Source organism: Aythya ferina (genome assembly GCF_964211825.1).
Source record: "Aythya ferina genome assembly, contig: HAP1_SCAFFOLD_36, whole genome shotgun sequence".
In the NCBI taxonomy this organism is placed as follows: Eukaryota; Metazoa; Chordata; class Aves; order Anseriformes; family Anatidae; genus Aythya; species Aythya ferina.
Genome location: NW_028181462.1, coordinates 625,107 through 648,094, shown reverse-complemented (window position 1 = coordinate 648,094; position 22,988 = coordinate 625,107). Strand labels below are relative to the sequence as shown.

At 41.3% G+C, this 22,988-nt stretch overlaps 2 protein-coding genes and 1 long non-coding RNA gene across 5 annotated transcripts in view; all 3 read left to right on the top strand.

The window, feature by feature from the left end:
• The window catches only part of LOC311428181, a 46,028-nt gene that overhangs the window by 13,960 nt on the left and 9,080 nt on the right, over positions 1-22,988 (top strand). The gene's annotated exons all lie outside the window — the stretch shown is intronic.
• On the top strand, positions 1,002-9,416 carry LOC311428212 (ATPase family AAA domain-containing protein 2-like). 3 transcript variants are annotated; one of them, XM_084539741.1, is made up of 10 exons: positions 1,002-1,148; positions 1,671-1,825; positions 1,898-2,031; positions 2,474-2,633; positions 3,501-3,591; positions 5,271-5,397; positions 6,394-6,577; positions 7,574-7,759; positions 8,982-9,112; positions 9,264-9,416. In XM_084539741.1, the coding sequence occupies exons 5-9, from the start codon at positions 3,558-3,560 to the stop codon at positions 9,063-9,065; spliced, it is 615 nt and encodes a 204-aa protein (XP_084395867.1). In that variant the 5' UTR covers positions 1,002-1,148; positions 1,671-1,825; positions 1,898-2,031; positions 2,474-2,633; positions 3,501-3,557; the 3' UTR covers positions 9,066-9,112; positions 9,264-9,416. The 3 variants fall into 3 exon arrangements, with proteins under 3 accessions (XP_084395867.1, XP_084395869.1, XP_084395868.1); XM_084539743.1 differs by lacking the exon at positions 8,982-9,112; XM_084539742.1 differs by lacking the exons at positions 1,002-1,148; positions 1,671-1,825; positions 1,898-2,031 and having other exon boundaries at positions 2,093-2,633.
• On the top strand, positions 12,422-22,640 carry LOC311428188 (ubiquitin carboxyl-terminal hydrolase 42-like; the record flags this gene model as incomplete). The annotated part of the gene is made up of 11 exons (XM_084539724.1): positions 12,422-12,555; positions 13,623-13,669; positions 14,668-14,821; positions 17,691-17,782; positions 19,384-19,621; positions 20,362-20,562; positions 21,151-21,261; positions 21,421-21,523; positions 21,728-21,795; positions 21,952-22,022; positions 22,554-22,640. Exons 5-11 carry the CDS (start codon positions 19,393-19,395, stop codon positions 22,638-22,640), a joined length of 870 nt encoding a protein of 289 aa, XP_084395850.1. The 5' UTR covers positions 12,422-12,555; positions 13,623-13,669; positions 14,668-14,821; positions 17,691-17,782; positions 19,384-19,392.

The window sequence follows — 22,988 nt, the reverse complement described above, 5'->3', positions numbered from 1 at the left end:
ATAGCAGCTGCGGGAGCCTGGCAGCAGAGGGCAGGGAAGCCAAGCAGCTGGGATCCTTCTCTGGGAAAGGGGGCACTGAGAAAGCGCTTGCAAACGGGGCACAAGCCCTCAGCCTCTGGAGGCGGCGCCTGTCAGGCGTGAAGGAAAGGGATCCCTTCTGGGAAGATGCTGTGGGCTTGCTGAGGCTCGAAGAACAGACGGTGCTGGCTGCTACCAGCGTGCTGCAGCAGCGGCAAGACAGAGCCGTGGTGGTTTTTCTCAGCTGGGCAGCTGAGCTCCAGCACAAGCGCTCTCTCCCTGCCCCTCCTCCAACGCCAAGGGGAGAAAAGAGGCTGGCAAGGGCTCAAGGGCTGCCAGAAGGACAGGGAGATCACTCCACAAGGAGCGTCACGGGCAAAGCAGGCTCAGCACAGCCTGTTCCAGTCCAGCCCGGGGCCTGCTCCTGCGGGGGCTCTCCACAGGCCGCGGCCTCCTCCAGGCCACAGCCACCTGCTCCACCGGGGGCTCCTCCACCCGCAGGGGGGCTGCAGCGTGGAGATCTGCTCCACGGGGGACCCATGGGCTGCAGGGGGACAGCCTGCTCCACCAGGGGCACAGCCTGCTCCACCAGGGGCCTCTCCCTGCACAGGCCGCAGGGGAACTGCTGCTGTGAGCCTGGAGCACCTCCTGCCTCCTGCTGCACGGACCTTGGGGGCTGCACAGAGCTTTCTCACTCCTCCCTGAGCCAGACGCTGCTGGGCAGCAGCTTTTGTTCCCTTTCTTAGATGCAAGATCTTCTTAAATTCAGTCCAGCCAAGTAGGAAAAGTAAATGTGGACAGCTGTATCTTGGCAAAGAAGATAGTAGGGAGCAAGGAGGTTCAGCAGTCAAGATGGAAGGTGATGCCATGAGGCTTACAGGCTAGTAATGTTCTAGTGAAACCCAGCCTTCCTAAAGAAACCTGCCTGACTACTTGATGTGAATAACAGACTCTGTTCAGCTCTTTCCTAACACAGAAACGGTGCTGACTGCTTCTTCAGAGTAACAGAAGTTCGAGATACTACTGAAATAGTTGTGGTTCAGATGTAGATCTGATTTATGCTAAGCACACTGAATTCACAACTGTTGATCCTCCAGAGGAGGCTTTGCAATTGAACACCTGGAGAATAGGTAAATGTCCCGCTGTTGTTCTCCTCTTGTTTTGTTTTGTTTTGTTTTGTTTTCCTAGTAGCATAGGCTTAAGACTCTGAAGAAACGGGCTGCTTTTTTTCATTTCCAGCACTGGCTGTTCCTCCTGAGCCCCGCCTTCTATTTTTGCAGTCATAGGATATGTGAATGTAAATTGGTGGGAGAGAAGTAGAAAACTCTGTTTCAACTGGTGTTTTTTCAGCTATGTGGAGAGAACAAATAGAGTGGTTTTGAATATTCTGGCTCTTATTCAGAGCAGCATGTGGAGGGAGACAGATACGTTTGCTTTTTAGTGCAATGGCTTCAGAAGCAAGAGGGGAAAAAGCACTTTCTCTGGGAGCTGGAGAAGGTGTCCTAATCACAGGAGAGGTTTCTAAATGGCATATCTTTGCGAGCGTTCCTGTAGTCCGGAGGTTTTTGTTTGTTTGTTTGACGTTGGAAGGTTTTACTCTTAATATTCATGTCCTTCAGCAGAAGTGAGAAATGTGATTTTATTTTGTGCAGTATCGCGGACCCTCCGAAATCTCCTGGGAATGATGAATACCTCGCCCAGTACCAATGTGATGACGGTGGAGACCAGGAGAAAGCAAGAAGATCAAAAGAACGTGACCTCATTTCAAAAGAAACCGTTTTGTACAGCGAAGAGTCTTGTGAGCCTGGTGAGAAATTGCGGCAAACTTCCTCTCTCGAGTCTGACACTGAATGTAGCTCTAAAAACCTTTCCTCCTCAGCTGTTACAGAGAGATGCCAAGATACAAAGGACAAGACTAAAACCACTGAGAAAGAGCATTACGAATGCAAGAGGGAACATGCTCCTAGTGAAGAGAAGGAGAGTCAAAAAGCAGGTCCTTCCAGCAAGAGAAGGGTAAAGTTGAATACAAAGAATACAAACTTGAGCTCTTGATTGGCTTCATGCTGAACTCTGTGCTGTTCTTGTCCTAATCTTGGTCTCTCCATAGATAATATGGTTTAAATCCAAATAGAATCGTGCGATGAGGAAGATCTCACTGCAACAAATTCAACATCTAAAATCAAAGTTGACATTTTCCGTGATTTTCTTCCTGAGCAGAAGTGTGCAGTACTCCTTTTATATTAACGTAGAGATTATTTCAAACAGTCTTGAAGTGCTTGATGACTTAACAGTCTGCAGATTTATTATCAAATCAAAAAAACCCCGACTTGGTAGACTATTTTTTTCCCAGTTTTGAATGACCACTAGGAAGAAGGTAGTTCCGGCATCAAGAAAGTCATGTGGAATGTAACAAAATTTACTGAACCAGTAAGTAAAAAATGTATTTTTCTATTAGTTCCATTGTTTCAACTCTTCAGACGCTTATGGATGGCATAGATAACAGAGGGGAGATCGTGGTAATCGGAGCTACCAACAGACTGGATTCTATAGATCCTGCTTTATGAAGACGAGGATGCTTTGGCAGACAGTTCCTCTCCAACTTGCCAAATAAAGAGGTGAGAACTTAAATTCAACGTTAGTGCTACCATGGCAAAGTCCAACTTTATAGGAAAAAAAAATAATTGACAACTTGAACAAAAGAGTGATACGTGGAGACACTGCGTTGTTCCATGGAGGGCAAATCTGGTACTGGATATATATGGTCAGGATGATACCACCAAGTAGTTAGTTCTATAATCAAACCTTTCATTCCCAAAGTTGTACCTGTTTGCTTAATTATTTAGTCCACTTGGGCGCTTTCATCATGAAGTTGTGTTTTTGGTCTCAATCCTTCACTTGTGAATGAATAGGGGACGTGTTTGCATTTGATTGTGCCCCTGCTCAGTGGTAGTAGTTTGAGTCATAATTCTTTTCTTCTTTATAGTAATTGTAGCAATTGGAAGCATTGTGCCAGAAGTGCTTTCTGTGAATTTACTGACTGGAAAGCAAATGTGATGAAGTAATGAGACTGTCCCAATGAAAGCTTGCTAATTTTTAGAGAAGTTTTTTGGACAGCAAAGAAATGTTTCTGGATAAATTTTTCATGGCAGTATTTTCCTCTGGGTCCTTAGGTCTCGTAGTTTGGAAACTTGTTATTGAAGCTATAAATGCCTTTTCTTTCACTGTAGGTTCCTAGAACAAGTTCAGTATAACAAATAAGAAATATTCAGTTTCGTGGTTGACAATGCAGGGTGTATATTAAATAACTGTAAAATACTTGAAAGTTGAGCAAGTAAGAAAAGTGTATTAGTAGATGAGGGGTTTTGAGGGAGGACTGTTTTGCTTTTTGTTGTTTGTTTGTTTGCCTTTTGGTTTGTTTGTTTCTTGTTGGTATTTTTAAGGAAAACTTGGGACAAGCTAAAATGCAATGATTTTGCCTCCAGGCTAGAAAAGAAATTTTCAAGATTCATACTCGTGACTGGACCCCTCAGCCACCGGACATGTTGCTAGATGAACTTGCTGAGAAATGCATTGGTAAGACTGAAACCAAAACGGATTCTTGCTTGTGACCAAGTTGTAAAGAACCTTAGCTTGTACCAGGCAGTACCCATGCTCTTGTGCCTTGCTGCACAAGTAGTCAACGAGGCAGCTGGCACGCCTTCATAGCAATCTGAGTGAGATGCTTTCATCTATTTACTCTTTGTTGTCGTTCCTCTTGTTGTCTAAGAATGTTAAATGGTTCTGGGGCATCTTCCTCAAGAGTATAGTTTTTGATGAGGAGTCTGCTTCAGCTGCATAAGTGCAGGATATCAGGCAGTGAGCAACATGAAACATCCTTGCAGAGCGGTAGCACTTTGAATTCCCTGTTAAGCTGTTTGGTTTTGGCATTACAAATTCTTTAAATGTTGCATGTTGTAAACCTGGGCCTTGACTGATGTAACATTTGATTTTTGTTTGTTAGGATACTGTGGTGCAGATATCAAATCTTTATGTACTGAAGCTGCGCTGTGCTCTCTACGCCGATGCTATCCTCAGATTTATGCAAGTAGGGAGAAGTTGCTACTAGACGTAAATTCTATTAAAATAAAAGCAAAGGACTTTTTCATGGCTATGAAGAAGGTTGTTCCAGCTTCAAACCGGATCAAGGCTTCACCCATACAAGCACTATCACCCATTTTCAAGCCACTTTTTCAAAGATCAGTAGAGAATATTTTACAAGTTGTGCAGAAGATCTTCCCGCATGCACAGCTTGCACTAATGGAGGACCGACAGCAAGGTATAACCACAGCATCCACTTCTTTATAATTCTGCTAAAGCAAAAACTTGTGGTTTGTGCAATCAACTTAAACCTTTCAGACGTAATGGTGGTAGAATTTTATTATTTGCATGTGCATGTCTTTTTTTTGGGCAAGTCTGGAATACAACACATAGGTTTTATTGTGGATTCGAAACTGAAATGCCAAATGGAAACTCTGAATGATTCAATACACAGTAAAGGACGATGCGTTCTCTACTGAAGCATCCTGCTTCTGACGGCAGCTAAGATAATTAGCATTTGTAGAGGTTGACTTGAGGTTTGAAGTATAAGGCACCTATTTTTCTTTAAAAAATCAAAACTCAGATCTTTGGAGGGGAAGCATTTCTAGGTCAATGTTTCTAATTCCTTTCTGAAGAATGTCAGGACCAGGATACAAGTATAACTGGTCTAAGCTAAATATTGTTTTAGCTATCATCATTTTTAACCAGTCTCCTAATTTAAATGTTTGTGGATCGTACTATACACGTGCACGTGAGATCAATTAGCATTGATACTTACTAGATGAATGGAATTCTGTGGCCATCACATCCTTTATCCCTATGCTTTCATTGTGGGAACCTCCTCCAGATAGATATGGTCTTGTTTGTTTTGTTTTTTTTTTTTTATCTATTTAGCAACTGCAGAAATTGTTCGTAATCTCCTTTATTCTAAGGGGGAGAAAAAAATCACCAAGAGTAGCGTACCTTATACGTACACATCATTGGGACTTAGTAGAGCTTTGTAGGGCCTTGTGCCATCTCCTTAGATCTGTGGTGGGCTGAACTCTAGGAAATAGCTTTCAGTGTGTGCTCTCAAATGAAGAAAGGGTTTTGGCACTGATTTAGAAGCTGTATTAATGGAAGAGAAAGAGACAAAGGCTATTCAGGAAAGTTAACAAACCTCTTTTGCCTTTCAGAGCATTTCAATCCTATTTTACAAGGTGATATGTTTGACAGTGATGACGATGCATCCTTGGTTTCTGGAGATGAATTAAAAGATGGAATGCCTAACGGACCAGAGAAAAAATGCCTCTGTTTCAGCAGGTAAAGAAAGATAGATCCCTGTTATGTTTAAATTCTCAGGTCTGCTGAGTCTTTGTAAACAGTTCCAGCTGTTAAAAGTGCGAGGGGTGGTAGACGAAGGGGTAACATCAAGTTTGTGTGTTGAAGGGGTGCTTGGTATTCACAAGAAGAAAGGGTGGAGGGACTAAAGTTGTAATGAAGTTGCTCTGAATGACCAAATTGAAAAGCCCAGGCTTCTCTTCGTAAGCCAAAGTGATCCGTAGACTGCCAGAACACGTTGACTTAATCCATGGCATTCTTTGAAAGACTCAAGACCACATAAATGTGCTGTCTGTCCTTTTAGCTAAAAATACCCCAACTTTATGGGTTTGTGTTGCCACCTTTTGCCCTTCTGTTTTCCAGGATTGTTAAACCAGTAGTGAATTATGTAGCAGAAAGAAAACTGAGAAAGGGCTTGTTAAAACACCTTGAGAAAAAATTGAATGGTGTCTTTATTTGTTAAGCCACCAAGTTGTGTTAATCTTGTGATATTTTAGTATGGAAGTCATGCAAGCCCACAGTTGGAAAGTTAGATCATGTTGTCACAGCTGGATCAGTTATTTTTCTCAGTTTCTATTGCTGTGCTGTCCAGAAGATTTTCTGTGCTTTAGAGCAAGGCTAAGTCTCTAGCATCTTTGATTTAAGCCAGCAGAGGTACAGCCTGATTGTAGTGGGGAAACAAATGCTCCTCACCAATTTATTTCCTAGTAGTAAAGCAAGATTGCAGGGATATTAATTTGCAGTCTTGGTTTAGTTAAGAATAGGAAACACAAGGGAAGAAGATGAAACAAAGGGAAGAAGGTGAAACAATTGGAATGACTGAATAACTTAACTGGAAATCTTACATGTATTTAATGTAGCGCTGCCATTTGGATTATTTGGGGAGGGAAAAGAAAGTCTATAGGAAAATTACTTGGAACATCTGTGTGTCTATTCAGCACCTCATTTATAAGCTTGTTTTCTTAACTCTTGTTCTAGGAGTGCTTTCTGTGAACCAACATCATGCCAGCCCCGTCTGCTAATAGTAGGAAAAGAAGGGTACGGCCAGGTTTCTTACGTGGCACCCGTGGTGTTGCACGCTTTGGAGAAGTTTCCCGTTCACACCCTAGACCTCTCTGTTCTGCTTACAAACATTGCACCGCCAGAAGAAATCTGCGGACAGGTACCTTTTTTTCTTTTTCTTCTCATCGGATTCACTGACTGTATGTAAAGGATCAATCGAGTTGTAAGTAAGGTGAGCAAAATTAATTGGTAATGGAGGTGGCCTTGTTTTAATGTGCTGGGATGTTTGCTTCTGTCTGAAAATTCCCTTTTCTTTTAGACAGCACCACAAACAATCTGGATGTTGTACATGTCGACATTTTCCATACCCAATTTTACAGTGAGGCTGTTGCTAGCAGCTCAGGAAGCTGGGCGGTGTTGCTAATAAACATCTCTTTGTGGAAAGAAATGCTGCTCATGTCACTGGGATCCAGAAAGTAGTTCTCATTGCCTCCTAAGACTGTGTGCTCCAAGTAGATGGCTCTGTATCAGACTGCATGTCGGCTACTTTTTGTAGGCTTCTTCTAAATTATATTAGTAAGGCAACCAAGGTTTGGGGCTTCTGTTTATTTTGTTTTCGCACGGACATACACAACTTGTGCTGTTGCAGTATGTGCAATAACAGCATTAACATTCAGAAAACACTTCATTTGCAGGGTGATGTGGTTTTAACTAGAAAAAATGAACAGATTTGGTGTTTTTACTTTTAGGCAGGAAATCCATTTTCTTGTTTGGCATCACTACCTTAAAATATTTTTACCTTTAGTGGAAACGTTTGAGAGCCATACAAGTAAGGACAGACATGTTACACGACTGAATACTGATGTGTCCCTTAAGAGGGACATTTCCTTTCTTTGTTATGCGATGATTGTGGCTGTGGCCATATAGCTACGGTGTCTAGCCACTGCCTGAATATATCCTTCCCATGTTCTGACTAGAGTTCTCCGAATACTGATAATCTGAAAGGGTGCACAGAGAAATTCCTTATGTGAAAGGATGCTTGCCACTCTGTTCGCGTAGTTTCATTTCATGGGGCAGTCAGATGGCTATGTAGCTATGTATTAAGAGGTTATTGTATGTGTTTTAGTTTTCTTACCCAAGCTTTCCATTTCACTAGCTGATCCGAAATGCTCAGAAGACAGCACCAAGCACAATTTATGTCCCAGATATCCATTTATGGTGGGACAACGCCGGACCTGCCTTGAAACTTACTTTTCTAACTCTACTACGTAACATTCCAGCATTTTTGCCAGTTTTGCTGCTTGCTCCGTCTGATGTACGTCACTCAGATCTCCCAGAAGAGGTATTTGTCAATACTTTTCTTACTATTTCTTCAGTGTCTTGTAATTTATGAATGCTTTCAGCATCAAAATGCTGTGCTTTCTTAAATGCATGCTGTTATTACTCAGGCACCCTAACAAATCACTTAAAATTTGCTTAGAGAAAAAGAATACTGTGAAAGCATCTGCTTAAGGTTTTCTCTGAGTCAAGCAAGTGACTTTCACCCCCTTCTCACACATGCAAATAATAAATTAATACAATAATTCTGATGGCTACAAAGTGGTTCAGTCAAGAATATGAAGTGCTTGAAATGACAAGAGGATGTTTTTACTGAAGAGATTTCTTCTGACAGTCTGCCATTCCACGCTATGTTGGGTAAACTGCTAATAATGCAATTTAGTAGAGAACTGAAACACTTTGATTAAAAAATAAATAAATAAATCAGTTTCTATCTTCATATAGGCCAAAGCTTTCCAAGCTGGAAAGCTGAGTTCCAATTTCTGCTAAAGTAACTTTGGAATCGAATTCTAGTTGTATTCCTAAATAAACTGTAGTAAAAGTAGGTGCAGAACTTCATTGACTTCTGAGAGTTTACATTAAGGGAAGGTGCCCAAAACAGGACCACGCTGTTGTCATTCTGATGATTTGGTCTCAGTCACTGGGGGAAGAGAACGGGTCTTACCTAGACGTGTTTATTATCAACTGCTTTGAAAGTGCTTGAGTTCCCACAGAAGTTTTTGTACAGGCTGTAAATTCCTTCTAAAATAAGTAGTGAAATTCCTGACCTACCTTTTAATACTAGAACTTGAAAATGGAGGAAGACGTAGAGGTACTAGCTACTTCAGACACCTTTTGGTAGAGAAATAAAAACTCAGCAAAAAGCCCTCACTTGTCTGCTGAAGCCTTTCTCTTCCCTCTATAGCCATAAAGGTTCTAAGTAAAGGCTGCAGCAAGGCAAGTAAATACAAAGGAGGCGCTGTTGGATGTGGTGAAAGCCATTACTTTATCAGTGTAGCGTACAATCCCTTCAGCGAGCTTTAATTCTACAGGTGATTCTTAAAGGTGATATTTGAATTTGCCGTGCCAGCCTGTGAAAATGTAGCCTTTTAAGGCCAGGAAGATAACTTTTTTCAGTTTGTGTTCTTCAGGTTATTCTTAATTTGAAAAGGTACTCGTCTTTTTCAAATAGAAGATGAGTTTTTTGTGGCCTTAAATCTGAAATGTCTCTCCTCCTTCTGCTTTAGATCCAAAAATTATTTAATAAGGAATTTGGAAAAGTGTGCAATATTGAGTTGCCTGGTAGGGCAGAGAGAGCAGCCTTTTTTTGAGGACCTAATTCTAAATGAAGTGGCTAAGCCTCCTGTAAAGAAAAGAGGTGAGGAGGATATGAGAAGTACATCTAAAACTTTCCTATCGAAGTTACTATCTCTTTGGGCTTTGCTTTGGTGGTCATTTTCTGTCAGTAATTTGTCATATGCTTGTATTTGAGTACTGTAAATTGGCTAATTTTTCCTGATGAATTGAAGTTGATTGGACATTGGAAGTCGTGCCTGTAGCACCACCAGCTGAGCCTCAGAAGCCACAAGAGTGATCCCCACAAAAGTAGGGATGCTGGAGGAGGAAGAGGAGGATACCTTGCGTGACCTTAGAATTTTCTTGAGGGACGTTACTCGCAGACTTGCCACTGACAGACGTTTCAGGGAATTTGCAAAGCCCGTTGACCCACAGAAGGTAAAGTAGTGCTGATCTGTGTGTGCCTGTAACTTCTCAGTGTTCGTACTTCTCAGCGTTTTGGGGAAGGTTCAACTTTGTTTTTAGGGCTGCACTGTAAGGATTTTGCAAGAAGCAGAGGCAGTGCTTTTACTTCTGCTGACTCTCAAATGTCTCTTATGGGATTATTCGCTGAAAGCCCTGGTTTCGTTCTAAAAAGCCAGTCCAAATGCCAACACAGTTTGCTCGTGAAAAGGCTTTGATACGTAGGCGTGTCACAGCACTGAAAAGCACAGAGATCTTTCCTTATAATTACAAACAGTATTTACAGGACTACTTGAGTGAAGTCTGAAGCCCTTTATTGGACTGTCAGTTCCTGTGGGAACAGGAATAAGAGCAGCAGTTTGTAAAAATAAGTTTTGAGATCCTGTTCTCTCTTTCATCTGGAACTCCTCAATAGGAATCAACCATAAGTGCAGTGTGTTTTCTTTTTCCTCCAATTGGCTGCTTAGATGCCTCTTTCTCCTTAATTTATGAGATAAGCCTAAACTAGGGGCGTATATTTCAAAGACAGATGTAACTTGAATATACCTGGGGATCAGCAAAGTCCTCTTCTTGTGGGCATCCACTGGCTTTTCTTCCCCTTTTCTCCTAGGTTCTTGAGCTGTGAAAAATCTAGACAGATACATATGTCCTCATCTGAACTGGTCATTAGGCTCCTCTTCTGGTCTGAGGGCAGAAATGAGCACCTCAGGGCCCAGTTATCTCATTCTAAAGTAGATGCCTGCAATAGGTACTTCACAGGTGCAATTCATGCACCTTTTCCTCAATGTCGACAACAAAGAGAATGCCAGATGGCTTGCTCAGCTTTCACTGTTGTGATTTTCTGAAGCAAAGTGAAATGAATCTTCCACCCTCAGTGTTTCTTCTCTACCATGCACGTGCTTCTGACCTCCCTACTTCTTGTTGTCCTCTCCTAGCCGCTCTAATGAAAAATGAAAGAGCCCTTCCATTTTTGAGAAGCAAACTGGTTAATTTCAGCATCTTCTGATGCATCGCAAATGTTCAGGGTTTTTAGGAAGTCGTTTATTTAAAGTTTTCAGAATAATTTTGGTAGACAGTGTGCAAGGTTAAGAAAACCTCTGAATGCTTGTATTTGATCTGCAGGTACCTGACTATGCCACAAGGATTAAAGAGCCGATGGATCTTTCAACAGTTCTGACTCAAATTGACTCGCGCCAGTACCTCGCTGCAGGAGACTAGCTGAAGGACATCGATCTAATCTGTAACAATGCCTTAGAGTACTACCCGGATCAAAGATCTACAGGTGAGGATGTGCTTTTTAGCCCTAGTTTAAAAAATCTGTCAAACATATAGATGGATAAATGCTGTGTGCAGACAATAGACGTCGGATGGATTAGATGATTTTGGACGTCCAGACTATAAATATTTTATCATTTTGCTACTTGGGCATGGAATTGTGATATAAGTGTTCCCCAGGAACTAATGCTTTTGTTTTAATTAACTTCGATGTTGTTATGCTGAAAATATTCACTGAGAGAACCTTTCGGAACCAACCTATGAAGAAAGCAATTTTCTTCTGTGATCAAAACAGTTTCATTGGTTGGTAGACAACATTCAGTTAAAGTCTAAAATTTCAGATCGTCACAGCGCATGTGTTTTGCATGACACTGCATATTCAATGGTGAGGAACGAAATGGATACAGAGTTTGTACGACTTTGTGAACAAATTAAAGAATCTTGTGAGAAAAGAGGTACGTGCTTTAACGCTAAGAATTTGAAGACTTGTCTCTGCATTTGTAACTGAAAATGCACGACGAAGATCTTTGGTATCTATTCTTTCTTGCAAGGTCGCACCTCTGCAGCGTGTGCTCCATGCAACAACTCCAAGTCACCACAGCAGAACCCTGCTACTGAAGACGAGAAACCAGATGAAGAGAGTAATGAAAATGAGGAGATGCCAGCGGCACCTGTAGATGCCAGTACACCCATTTCTAATGGCAAGTTGCATTTTATTCAGCTGCTCTTGTCGTTCATACCTTCTCTGTTCTTGAGGCGCAACAGGTGTCTCTGATGCCTGGCTCTTTATGGCAGAGGTATTTTGTTTTCAAATTGACTTCCAAATGGGAGAGAGAAATCCAGAGGTCATTCATTCAATATAGTGATGAATTAAAGTTCAAAGAAAGTTGGTTCATTTGATGTACTCTTACTGGAACTTCATTTTGTAAACAGAACGACCCCCCACTCAAGGATATCACAGCTTCCCTCCCGTACTAAAAATGATAGTACTCACCCTTGTAGGAGCAGCAATGTGAAGAAGGTCAAGGGCAGTAAGAAGGGTTCGAAGCTTTGATATAACAAGCCTTACACTTTTTTTGACAGAGCTCCTAATAAGCATCTTTAGCAAGGTCTGGAGATGGGAGAAAAACTCAAACTAGATTTTAATTCTAGGATGTATAATGTCAAGCTTGACTGTTCCTCTGAACAGTCAATTGAATTTAATTTTTTTTAATTTAAATTAATTAGTTTATTTTTTTAATTTAAATTCAACTGAATTTAAAGTTTTGAATTTAAATTCCAATTGAATTTATTGAAAAAAATTCCAAATGAATTTATAGTTTTGTTGTTGTTGTTGTAGTTTTTCACGAAACACTAAGTTTATGTGAAAGGTTTTGCTGCAATATCTTTTTGCCAAGGATATTAAGCTTAAGTTATCCACAAGAAAACGGTGGGGAGAGGGAAGCTTTAGTTTTGAAAGCTTTTTTTTTTTTTTTTTTTTTTCTCTCCAGGTTTCTCTTGAGCACAGCAGTGTTTCAGTGTCTGCCTGCCATTAGTTGCCCCACTACCAAGTCAGGAGGGTCAATTAAACTTGCGTGAGGCAGAATTTCTTTATCTGAATCTACGTGGTTCACATAAATATATTCTTGCTTCCTTCATTCCCTAGGATTATTCTTCTCCCAGTATTGAATGTTTCAACGGACACCGTTTAAGAACAATGAGCAAAAGCATCCTGTGGTGTTCAGTCTCCAGCTTTGAAGAAAGTATGGCGATACTGAGGGGAAATGTCAAGAGAAGACGCTTTTCAAGGTACTGTATTTCTATATGTTCAATCTCTGTTCGATTTGTAGATTGAAAAGCAAGAGAGAAAGCATGTGCAGTGAGTTGTGGCCTGATAAACCTCCGGCTAAAATCAGCAGAGGCCTATGAGCATGCTGATGGCGTACCAGTACCTTAAAACTAGAATCCCTCTTCTCAGTGAAAGTCTTCCGCTTTTCTAAAAAAATGTGTTTTTTTCCCCAACCCCTTTGAGGTGGTGTTGTGGTTTAACCCGGCCAGCAGCTAAACACCACACAGCCCTTCTGCAACCCTCCACCTCCTTCTCTGGGATGGGGGAGAGAAATGGGAAAGTGAAGCCCGCGAGTTGAGATAAAGGCAGTTTATTAAGACAGGAAAATAATAATGATGATGATGATGATGATGATAGTACTGCTACTAGTAATGTGTACAAAACAAGTGATGTACAATGCAGTTGCTCACTACCCGCTGACCAATGCCCAGCATAACCCCTAGCAGCCTGGCTGCCCCGCCCTATCCATGGTGCAGCGTGTTGCCATAAGGCATAGAATTCTTTGGCCAGTTGGGGTCGGCCATCCTGAGTCTGTCCCCTCGCAGCTGTTGCTGTGCGCCGATTCTGATCGCCAGTAGGACAGTGAGACACCGAAAGGTCCTTGGCTTGTTTTAAGTACTGCTCTGCAGCAATTGAAACATCGGGGTGGTATCAGCAATCTTCTAAACATCCTTTCACACATTCTAAGCCAAAACATAGCAACCTACCCGCTACTAGGAGGAGAACTAACTCTGTCCTAACTGAGGATACATGTCCTAACCAGTACATGTATCTTTTCCACTTGGGTGCTATTGCTCATAATTTTGAGAATTCAACATGAGCAAGCTAGGAAATGTGGGTACATACAGAACCGCGTGTATATGGCACGCAACAGACTTGGGATGTGGATCCTGCGTGAGGCCTACAGGCTTCTCTTTGTATACCATGGAGCACTGGCTTGTAAACATGGTGAAATTTCCCATCCTTGATGGGTCTAATACAACAAGTCTTTTCTCCCTTCTCTGCCCTGTCCTCTTTCTTAATGTAGGCAGTTGAGAAAGCCAAAATTGGAACGAAAAAAAGAATATAACACAGGTAAGTGGCTGTAAGTCCGCGGGATATCTATTTACGCTGGTTACTGAAGAGGATGGCACTTGGTCATTCCATGGCTTTCATTTGGCCCCAAAGCCTTCTGTAGTCAGCTGAATTCACTCCTCAGTGACTTTTCTGTGAAGAGAGGTAGGTGCAAATAGGAGATTTTATGAATTCCTTGGGGAGGGAGCAGTGTGAATTGCAGCTTGGTAGGCACAAAGCAAACTGTTCTAATTGTGCAAAGTAAATCGATACTTGATAAGTTCAAACTCAGTTTTATAGCTGGCAAGCACAAAAGTAAACCTTAGCTGTGATCCTAGCAGCACAGTGGTGTAGCTCTTCCCTTCCCCTTGTCCTCTTGGCTCTTTTAATGACAGTGCAAGCAACCAACCTGTGCCAAAGGGTGCTGTATGGCAAACAATGGGCAGGCTTTTTTCTAAAAAGCACGAGTTTGAGTTATGTGGTGTTTGGGTGTTTCTCTTGAAACGATTCTTCCCTCCTTGAGCTGTTAGATCCTAATGCAGGAAATGGAAGTGCTGCATGCATAAACAGAGTAATCAAACATACACCTCTTAGGAAGAGGCTTGCAATGTCATGGTGTTTGTTTTGAGCACTGTTAGATACAGTTTGACATGAATGGAGTGAAAACACCTTAGAGAAAGGTGTTGATTGTTCTCACTTTTCCAAGACAGAAATAACTGGAGTAGATTTCCCTCCTGCATGGAACAAAAGTTGCACGTTTGTTTTTGTCTGGCTAGCTTTCAGCCTCTTTAAAAATTTCCCTACAGGTCCCAGTTTTAAGTAGACAGTTTAAACGTGCAGAGCGATAAAGAAGTGGAATGCAGTGGTTGTGACACCAACTTCTGATCTGAAATGTAAAGAAAACTCAATCCACTTCAGGGTGCCTTTTTTGTTTGTCTGTTTCCATTTTACAAGAGCAACGGTGAAATAAGGAGAATCCCATCTTCACTGTTTCAAAATCCTTTGTTTCTGCATTTCAGTCACCAGAACATTGAGGAGTAGAGGTGGTGCAAAAACTGTGAGACGAGTCCACGGAGAAAACAGGGACTTGGAGCTGCGCCGCAGCTGTAGAGTCGGACACAGTCGGTACTCGACTACTAACTCGTCCATTCTATTTGACAAACTTATGACAAAGTAAGTCATCTTTTCTTGCAGACCTCTTAGAATGATCTTTCTTAGCAAGCCTTTGCACTATGGCATGATGTTGGCCTCGACTTGCTCTTTATTTTGACAGCAAAGAGGTATGGCTGCTCCTGGCATTTCCTTCCTGTTTACAGGGAGACACCGTTACCTGGCTAGATAAACAGATTTTCTTGAAGGTGCTATTTCAGCATATAAGAATTGATTTAAAAAACAACCAACAACAGCAACAACAACAAAAGTGCTTCATGGCTTGCTAGTTTTGTAATCTCACATTTCTGCAGGAATACTTGATTTGCTGCATTTCACCATTACACTCGTCAGCGCCGCTGATTCTGGTTTATCACTATTTGCATTGCAAATCTCCTTGTCCAAAGCTTAAACTGATGTATGCACTTCTTGAAAACAAAACCTGAAGTTGCAGAGCAGAAGACTCAAGTCATTATGTTAGCAGCTGTGTAACCGTACTGCTTTCCAAACATAAGATGTCCAGCTTATTTTGTTTCTATGAAGAGTTTAAATGGCTCCCGGTAAGCAAAGATGTCCCCACACTGATACTTACTATTAAGCAAGGATTCCACCTCCTTTGGCTGAGGTCTGCTCCCTTACTCATATTCGAACATTCATCCAAGTAGCCTGCAATTCCACACTGTCGGGGGAAAGTCCATAGAATAGAAAAGGTTCCTCCAGTCTCTTCCTCAGCCTTTTTTTTTGAAGCATGCAATAAAGCAAAACATTCACAGGCTGCCCTTCCATGCAAAACAAGGCAAATTAGTAAGACAGGAGCCACAAAACTGATCGTCCTTTAAAGTTAAAATGAGATTTGAAATAGATCGAGTTAGCAAGTGTTGTAAGTCTGTAGCTAAGTCTGGTTTTGCCAATGCAGCACAATTCCCTATCACGTAGCCAGAGCTGCTTCTGTAGCTCCAAGAAGCAAAACTGCTTTGAAAAAATACTGTGTCATCAAAGCATTCGTTGGCTCGGTAGGCACGGCTCAGGTTCAACAAGTTTGTGAAAAAATGAGTACTAAGAGAAGCAGCAGGGTCCAAAGAAACACTTCATGTCCCCACTGCGAAATGAGGGGCTTTACCTTGAGTGTTATGCACACTGTCAATAGAAAAGCACTGTAACAGAATCTGCCACGGCAGTTTGCATGTTACTGAAAGACCATCAGAGTGGGACTGCAGCAAGATCATTGCGAAGTTACAAAAAAAACATGTGGGGGTGGGAGTTTAGTTGCGTTAGATAACACAATCTTAGATAAAGATTTTGGTCTTAACGTAAAAGTAAGGATGTCTACTGATCTCTTCAACTCCAACAACTGAAGCCCAAGTCTGAAAAATCGCCTTTAAGAATGCAAAGAAAATATTTAACTCTTCTGTATGTTCATACTTTGCTATCAAGCAAAGGAATGAATGCTGATGCCTTAACTATGTAGGGCTGTAGCTTACAGAGAGACTACACCTTCCTGTTTATTTCCCTTTAAAAACGTTAAATGCATGTGAAATTATTTGGGGGTGTTTTCACATGCAAAGCCTAATGCAGTGCATGCAAGCCCTGTCATCTTCTTCCTCTAGTAGTGTCGCGTTAAGGGGTGTAGCCGATTGACCGTCATGGGTCCCGTCGGATTCAGGGTGCTGAACTATCACGGTCACAGATTCACCAACAACGCAGTACGGCCTCGCTCTAGTCGCATTCAAGGAGAACTCTCACAGCTAGGAAGAATGCAATTAAGTGCAATTTCTTACGGCGACAGGTACACGGGTTCTTTGGATTGTCAGTGATAAATTCACTGTCTGCAAAAGCAAGCTAGCATGCATGAAATGCACAGGTACACAGCCTAGGTATTAAGACATTAAAAAGCATCAAAACTCTAGAGATTTCTAAGATTCCACAGAGACGCCTGGTATAAGCAAGCGTTCAGATCTTACCCCACGGCGTCCCAATGGAGTGGGGGTGGGGGAGTGAGAGGCTCAGCCTGTCGAGTGATGTCAGAAGGAATCCTTCCTGATAGTATCTTCCCTAACATCCCCTTTCTCTTAAAGCAATTGGTATTATTTTCTATCTTTAAGGTGGAGCTTGAGTGACTCTAGTCATGCATATCTTGGTTGTGCTTGGTAGAAATGATCTCACTTGCGTTTAAAGGTACAGGCTCTAAGAAATTCCGAGGGCGTGCTCAGTGAGGGGTGGTTGCACCTTGGAGGAGGGTAGCTTTTGGGATGGAGGTGTGCTTATGATGCCTAGTCGCTTAAGGCGATTAGATCAAGGTCTTCCCTTCCCTTCCCTTCCCTTCCCTTCCCTTCCCTTCCCTTCCCTTCCCTTCCCTTCCCTTCCCTTCCCTTCCCTTCCCTTCCCTTCCCTTCCCTTCCCTTCCCTTCCCTTCCCTTCCCTTCCCTTCCCTTCCCTTCCCTTCCCTTCCCTTCCCTTCCCTTCCCTTCCCTTCCCTTCCCTTCCCTTCCCTTCCCTTCCCTTCCCTTCCCTTCCCTTCCCTTCCCTTCCCTTCCCTTCCCTTCCCTTCCCTTCCCTTCCCTTCCCTTTTTTTCTTTTTTTCTCCTTTCCTTTCCTTTCCTTTCCTTTCCTTTCCTTTCCTTTCCTTTCCTTTCCTTTCCTTTCCTTTCCTTTCCTTTCCTTTCCTTTCCTTTCCTTTCCTTTCCTTTCCTTTCCTTTCCTTTCCTTTCCTTTCCTTTCCTTTCCTTTCCTTTCCTTTCCTTTCCTTTCCTTTCCTTTCCTTTCCTTTCCTTTCCTTTCCCCCCAGTATTGTTTTTCTGTTCTCCTTCTCACTGCAGTCTTGATTTTGTTTCTTGTCCCTTAAGTATGTTTCCGATGTGTTGCTGAAACATTTTCCCTTTCAATCCTAAAAAAGGAGCTGTCACTGGTGAAGATCGGAGCTTATCCCTGAGCCCAGGAGCTGTCACCTTAGTCTTCCAATCGGACAAGGACGACTTCATTTCTCATGTAAATGCATTTGTCAGGTTTGCGTATTGTTTTTTCAGGAATGGAAAGTGTGTATAGAATGGATTTAAAATCAATTTTAAATGTAAAACGTCAAGGCAAAAAAGTTCTAATTACAACCTCTGCACACAATTTGCCAGCTGTGGGACTAGGAGTTTTCTTATTTACTGTGTTTTGTTTAACATGTCTGAAGTTTAATGGATAGCAATCAAGGCGTGCTAGAAATCTGAAAGCACTTTATGCTTTGTTCTCTCCGTCATTTTGGTATAACAAACTAGCTTATGTTTTAAACCCTCCATGAGGTTAGTGGTTTCCCTAAAGGTAACAAGTCCCTGTGTGCTACAGTAAGACAGTAACAAAACATGAAGTATAGAAGTTCATCCTGTCATTATTCAGCTTCTGCCTATGGACACACAACTACGCTCATTTAAAGCGGTATCACCTTGAAACCTAATCAGCATTTTAAAAAGGACTTTGTAGCAGTTATTGGCTTTTGTCCTGGAGGGCTGAGGTTTGTTTTGTTTTGTTTTACATTCAGCATTTCCATTTCTAGCTTACATTCCCCTGTTGTTTTGCATGAGGAAAGCGTGCAACTTTAGAAAGGAGAACGGAAAGAGCTGCTTTTTAGTCTAACTTTTCAGTTTGTCGTAGGAGTTTTAAATGTGGTAGGAGTAAAACACCAGAAGTACTGCTGCCAAAGTTATATTCAAACTCGTCTTTCTTGGAGAAGCAGAAGAAGCCCAGGGAGAAATGAATTTGCAAACATGCTCTTCATGCTCTCCTTTCCCAAGATTTCTCTGAGATATAGCCCATCCTCTGTGGGTTTTGAGGTATATGGTTCCCAGGAGTGAAAAGGAGGGCCAAACATCTCTCCTCTTGGATGTCAACATGCCAGGGCTTTGGTGTACTGCCACTTACGGCTCCGCTTTTTCACCTGGAAAAAGCGACCGCATGATGTAGACTGAGGAGCCCTCACAGATTAACTTGCTATCACCAAGTGACGCCCATGAAAGGTGTATTTAAAAGCTAGGCTCATTATAGAATCACAACAAACCCCTCATGACTGGTGCAGTAGACAGTGAGGTAGAGGGCGAGCCCTGGAAAGACAGAAGAAAAGTAGCAGTGAGTTCTGGGTACCTTTGTGCAGACGAAACAGAAAAACGCAGGCAGTGAAGTAATAGTGTTCCGTTACTAATGCCAGCAGTAGATAATTGCAACAATTATCTATTAGATCATAGGTACTAATTAACAGATAATTGCGCAACTCCTGAAATCAATAAATAACTGATTCCCCTCAGAGAATGTCTTCTACATTTTTATATTAAAAAGACTCCAGAGTTGTAATGGATTAAAATCCTACGGAAGGGAAAGAAATGGCATCAGCCACTAGTTCTGCAGAAGCGAAAAGTAATACTGATAGAGTTTAGATGGAAATTTTCACTTTGTGTGTTTAGTTTGGGGATTCTTTTTAAATCATTCATACCAGCGATTTAGTTCTTAAGGCTGTTTCTTTGAGATTAAGTGACAGGACTTCCGTTACTCTTTTCTTCTTGGAATGCTTCTTGATAGTCTTACGTCAGCCAGAACTTCTGTCTCTGTTGCAGATGTGAACAATGACCGTAGCTAAGAAGCCCAAATCTTCAAAGCCTAAAAAGCCCTCTTCAAGGCAGTCTGGCAAATCCAAGAAACCAAGTCCTAAAATACTGATGTCACGCACCGCCAACTGGGGCCGGATAGTGCCTGCAGAAGATTCAAGCCAAGTCTCTGTGGCCCAAGGACGTGGAGGTGCTATTTACTGTAGATCATCTGAAAAATCTAAGGCTTTTGCCCCAAGAGATCTAAGTAAGTGTGCATTTTATCCTGTCTCCATTTTCTTCAAAGCGAAAGTAGAAAATGCAGTTCTTACTTGTTGCACTGATAGAGAAGGGGACTACTGTGAACAAAGACTTCAAAAGCGAATCCCCTAAGGCAACTGAAGTGACTGATGTTACAGAAATTAATTTTGATATATTTACAGTCAACAGAGAAATATGGGGAGCTTTTTGTAATGCACAGATTCCTCCATGTCTTTTCTGTTTTGCAAAGAAAAGTGTTTGATTGTTGCTATTCACAGCTTCCATTTTTCACAGGTTTTTTGAAGGATAACATTGCTCAGGAAAAAATCTGGTATCTGTAGGGGTACCGTCATTCCTAGTTCCTAGTTTTTACGTTTTTACCGTATAATTTCAAGTCTAAGTTTGTGGTTTAAGTTATAATAAGGAAAAAAACAGTAGTTGAGTTAATCAGGTTAAAGATTATAGATGGAGAGGAACTTGGCATTAGGTGCTACAAACAGAATGGCAGTTAGCCTTGCCTTAGAAAAATTAAAATGGTTGACTAAAGTTGTTTTTTTTTTTTTTTCCCCAAAACATTGTGTTGACCAGCCAATTTGAATTTGGTGGTATTAAAGCTGTCTGCAATAAGTTTTTCTGGTTTGGATTGTAGCTAGCTCCTCTAGGTGCTCCTGCAGAATAGTATTTTTTTAAATACCTTTCTTAGAAACAAACAAACAAGATCTCTTTTTAAATTTAACTTTCTTGCAGTCGTTAATGATGGAATTGCTCCGCCACAGAGCATTCTTTTTCCACCTGAGAAGATTTGTATGGATTGGCGAGAAACACAAAGTGTTGGAGTTGGCCTGTACAATCTTGGCAACACATGTTTTCTTAATGCTACTCTACAGTGTTTGACCTACACGGCCCCACTTGCCAATTACATGCTTTCTCTTGAGCACAGCCAGTCATGTGAGTACTTTCTAACAGTATTTTGAATCTGTTGGATAGCTCTGAAGGTGAAAGAACAGCAGTGATTCTGTGAGATAAGCTTATTTGCCTGATTTTACCTGTAGCAGCTGGCTTTGAGCACTGTATTAGCAGTGGGCTCCGAATAGCATATGGAGTGCAATTAATGCACCATGTTTTATTTATTTAGTTATTTGTTTGTTTGTTTGTTTGTTTATTAAAGGATCATTTATTGCTTCATGGGAATAATGAAGTGCATTGGACAGTAATGCATTTAGTAGTAATTTTAGAGAGTAATACATTTTGCAGCCTGTGGAGTTCACATTCCTGTCAGCCTTTACAACTGCGACTTTGCAGTAGTCTTTTAGATTTCTCTTCACAAAATGCATTTGAATACAGGCTTAGTGGATATTTTTCTTCTGTCAAGTTGTGTGAAATGAAGTGTTACAAGACTGTTGGGACATTGGCATCTTGGGAGAATAGAATGTAGCAAGGAGTGTGGATATTGTATCTATAGTTTAAATTGTACTTAGATGTTTGTAGTTCTGGATATTTCGCTGGACTGGGATGCTTTGTTCTTTCACTCTTCAGGTCGTGAACAAGATTTTTGCATGATGTGCACGATGGAGACTCACATTAACCAGGCCCTGCATTGCACTGTTGATGCCATCGAGCCCACGCATGTTATCAGTAATCTCAGTCGTAAGTGGCTTCAGATGTGTTTCTTTTCGATAGCTTGTAATCTTCAAATAATTATTTGATGTGTCTGAGTGGTTTTAACACTCCAATGAAGAGAGATTTTAGAAATACAAGAATGATTTCATTTTTAAATGAGGTCAATACTATCATCTTCTTATTTAGGAATAGGACAACATTTCCGTTTTGGCAGTCAAGAAGACGCACACGAGTTCTTGCGCTATACTGTTGATGCTATGCAGGAAGCGTGCTTGAACGGAAGCACCGAGTAAGCATAAACAAGTTCACTTTCATACATTCTCTAGCACCTTCTAGTCCTTTATTTACTCTCAGAAATGATCTCTAGCACCTTTTAGTGCCTTATTTACTATCAGCAACGCAAGTCTACATCATCCTTGGTTTTCATCAAACTCTTTGAAGAGTTAACTCTGTGCCTTAAATCTTCTGAGGTGTGATTATAATTTATTTCCAGATTGGACAGATCTTCTCAAGCTACCACCATCATTCATCAAATATTTGGAGGATTTCTAAGATCGAGAGGTACTTGAAAAAATATTCCTGTCCTTAGAACTGATCTGTGTCTTTTGTCGGTAGTAAAGCAGTCTGTAGTTTGTCTAAAGTAGTATCTGTCAACAACTTGAATTTGGACAGTTAGTCTCCTTCACATAATGTTAAGCATTTATATTTTGCTTCCAGTGAAGTGCTTGAATTGCAAAGCAGTTTCGGATACGTATGAGGCATTTCTTGATATCACTTTGGATATAAAGGTAAGATGTTTTCTAAATATAATTCATGATGTTTAAGTACATGCATAACTTTCTAAATTAAACTTGTTTAACTTAAAAAAACAAACCACATATAATGTTAAAACGTAAGAGCTTGGTGGTGCTAAGGAAGTGGATTGGACTTTGTCCTTCCGTGGAACCCATGTAAATAGTCTCCACATTTGCATGGGGTTTAAGGGGAAAGAATTCTCTTTCTGCAAAAATTATAATGCTGTCCTACTTCTTTGTTGTTCTACCTCAATGTACATCTAATTGTTAGACTGATGAATTTGTCCCCAGTATTGATGACAAAGCACACTGTAGATGCTGTCTAGGCAACTGGAAAAGTATTTGTTCCAAAGTCAAATGCCTTCCAGGTGAGGTCAATGCTGAGCATGCTCTTTCTGCCTCCTTCTTCACAGTGCTCCTAGTAGATCGCTTGAGTATGTTAGTAAGATTCTCTTATAAACTACTAGTATGTCTCTGGAATTTTGAATTACGGTGACTTTACGCTCTTCTTTCTCGCTGCTCTAGGCGGTTTCGTCTGTTAGCAGAGCTCTGGAACTCTTTGTGAAACCTGAAGAGCTGGATGGAGAGAATTGCTATAAATGTAGCGAGTAAGATTTTGACGAATTAGGTCTTAATCCTAGATGTCAGTTTTCTATGTTGCATGACTCTGTTGGACTACCTCTAAACTTTGGATCTACTTACAAGTTTTGTGGAAGTTTATAAAAGACTTGGATTTTTGTTTCCTTGGAGGGGGGAAGTCTTGTTCATAGGCATTCCCTATGGGTTTGCAATTCTCTGGCTTGTATTTTGCCATCAGAATTCAAAAAGAGCTACTTTTGTTCTTTCTATTTATTAGCTCTCGACAGTACTTTTCTTGATGTAAACTGCCCAGTTTCCGTTGTTCTCTGGGCTAGTGGCTAATTTTCACTGCTTACACCGTAGGTCCTACCTTGGAGCGGG

Bases quoted from the DNA above. Each gene is read 5' to 3' on its own strand.
- LOC311428212 (XM_084539741.1), top strand. From the start codon at position 3,558: ATGTTGCTAGATGAACTTGCTGAGAAATGCATTG. The intron at 5,398-6,393 runs GTAAAGAAAGAT...CTCTTGTTCTAG, and splicing joins AAATGCCTCTGTTTCAGCAG to GAGTGCTTTCTGTGAACCAA. The intron at 6,578-7,573 runs GTACCTTTTTTT...CCATTTCACTAG, and splicing joins CAGAAGAAATCTGCGGACAG to CTGATCCGAAATGCTCAGAA.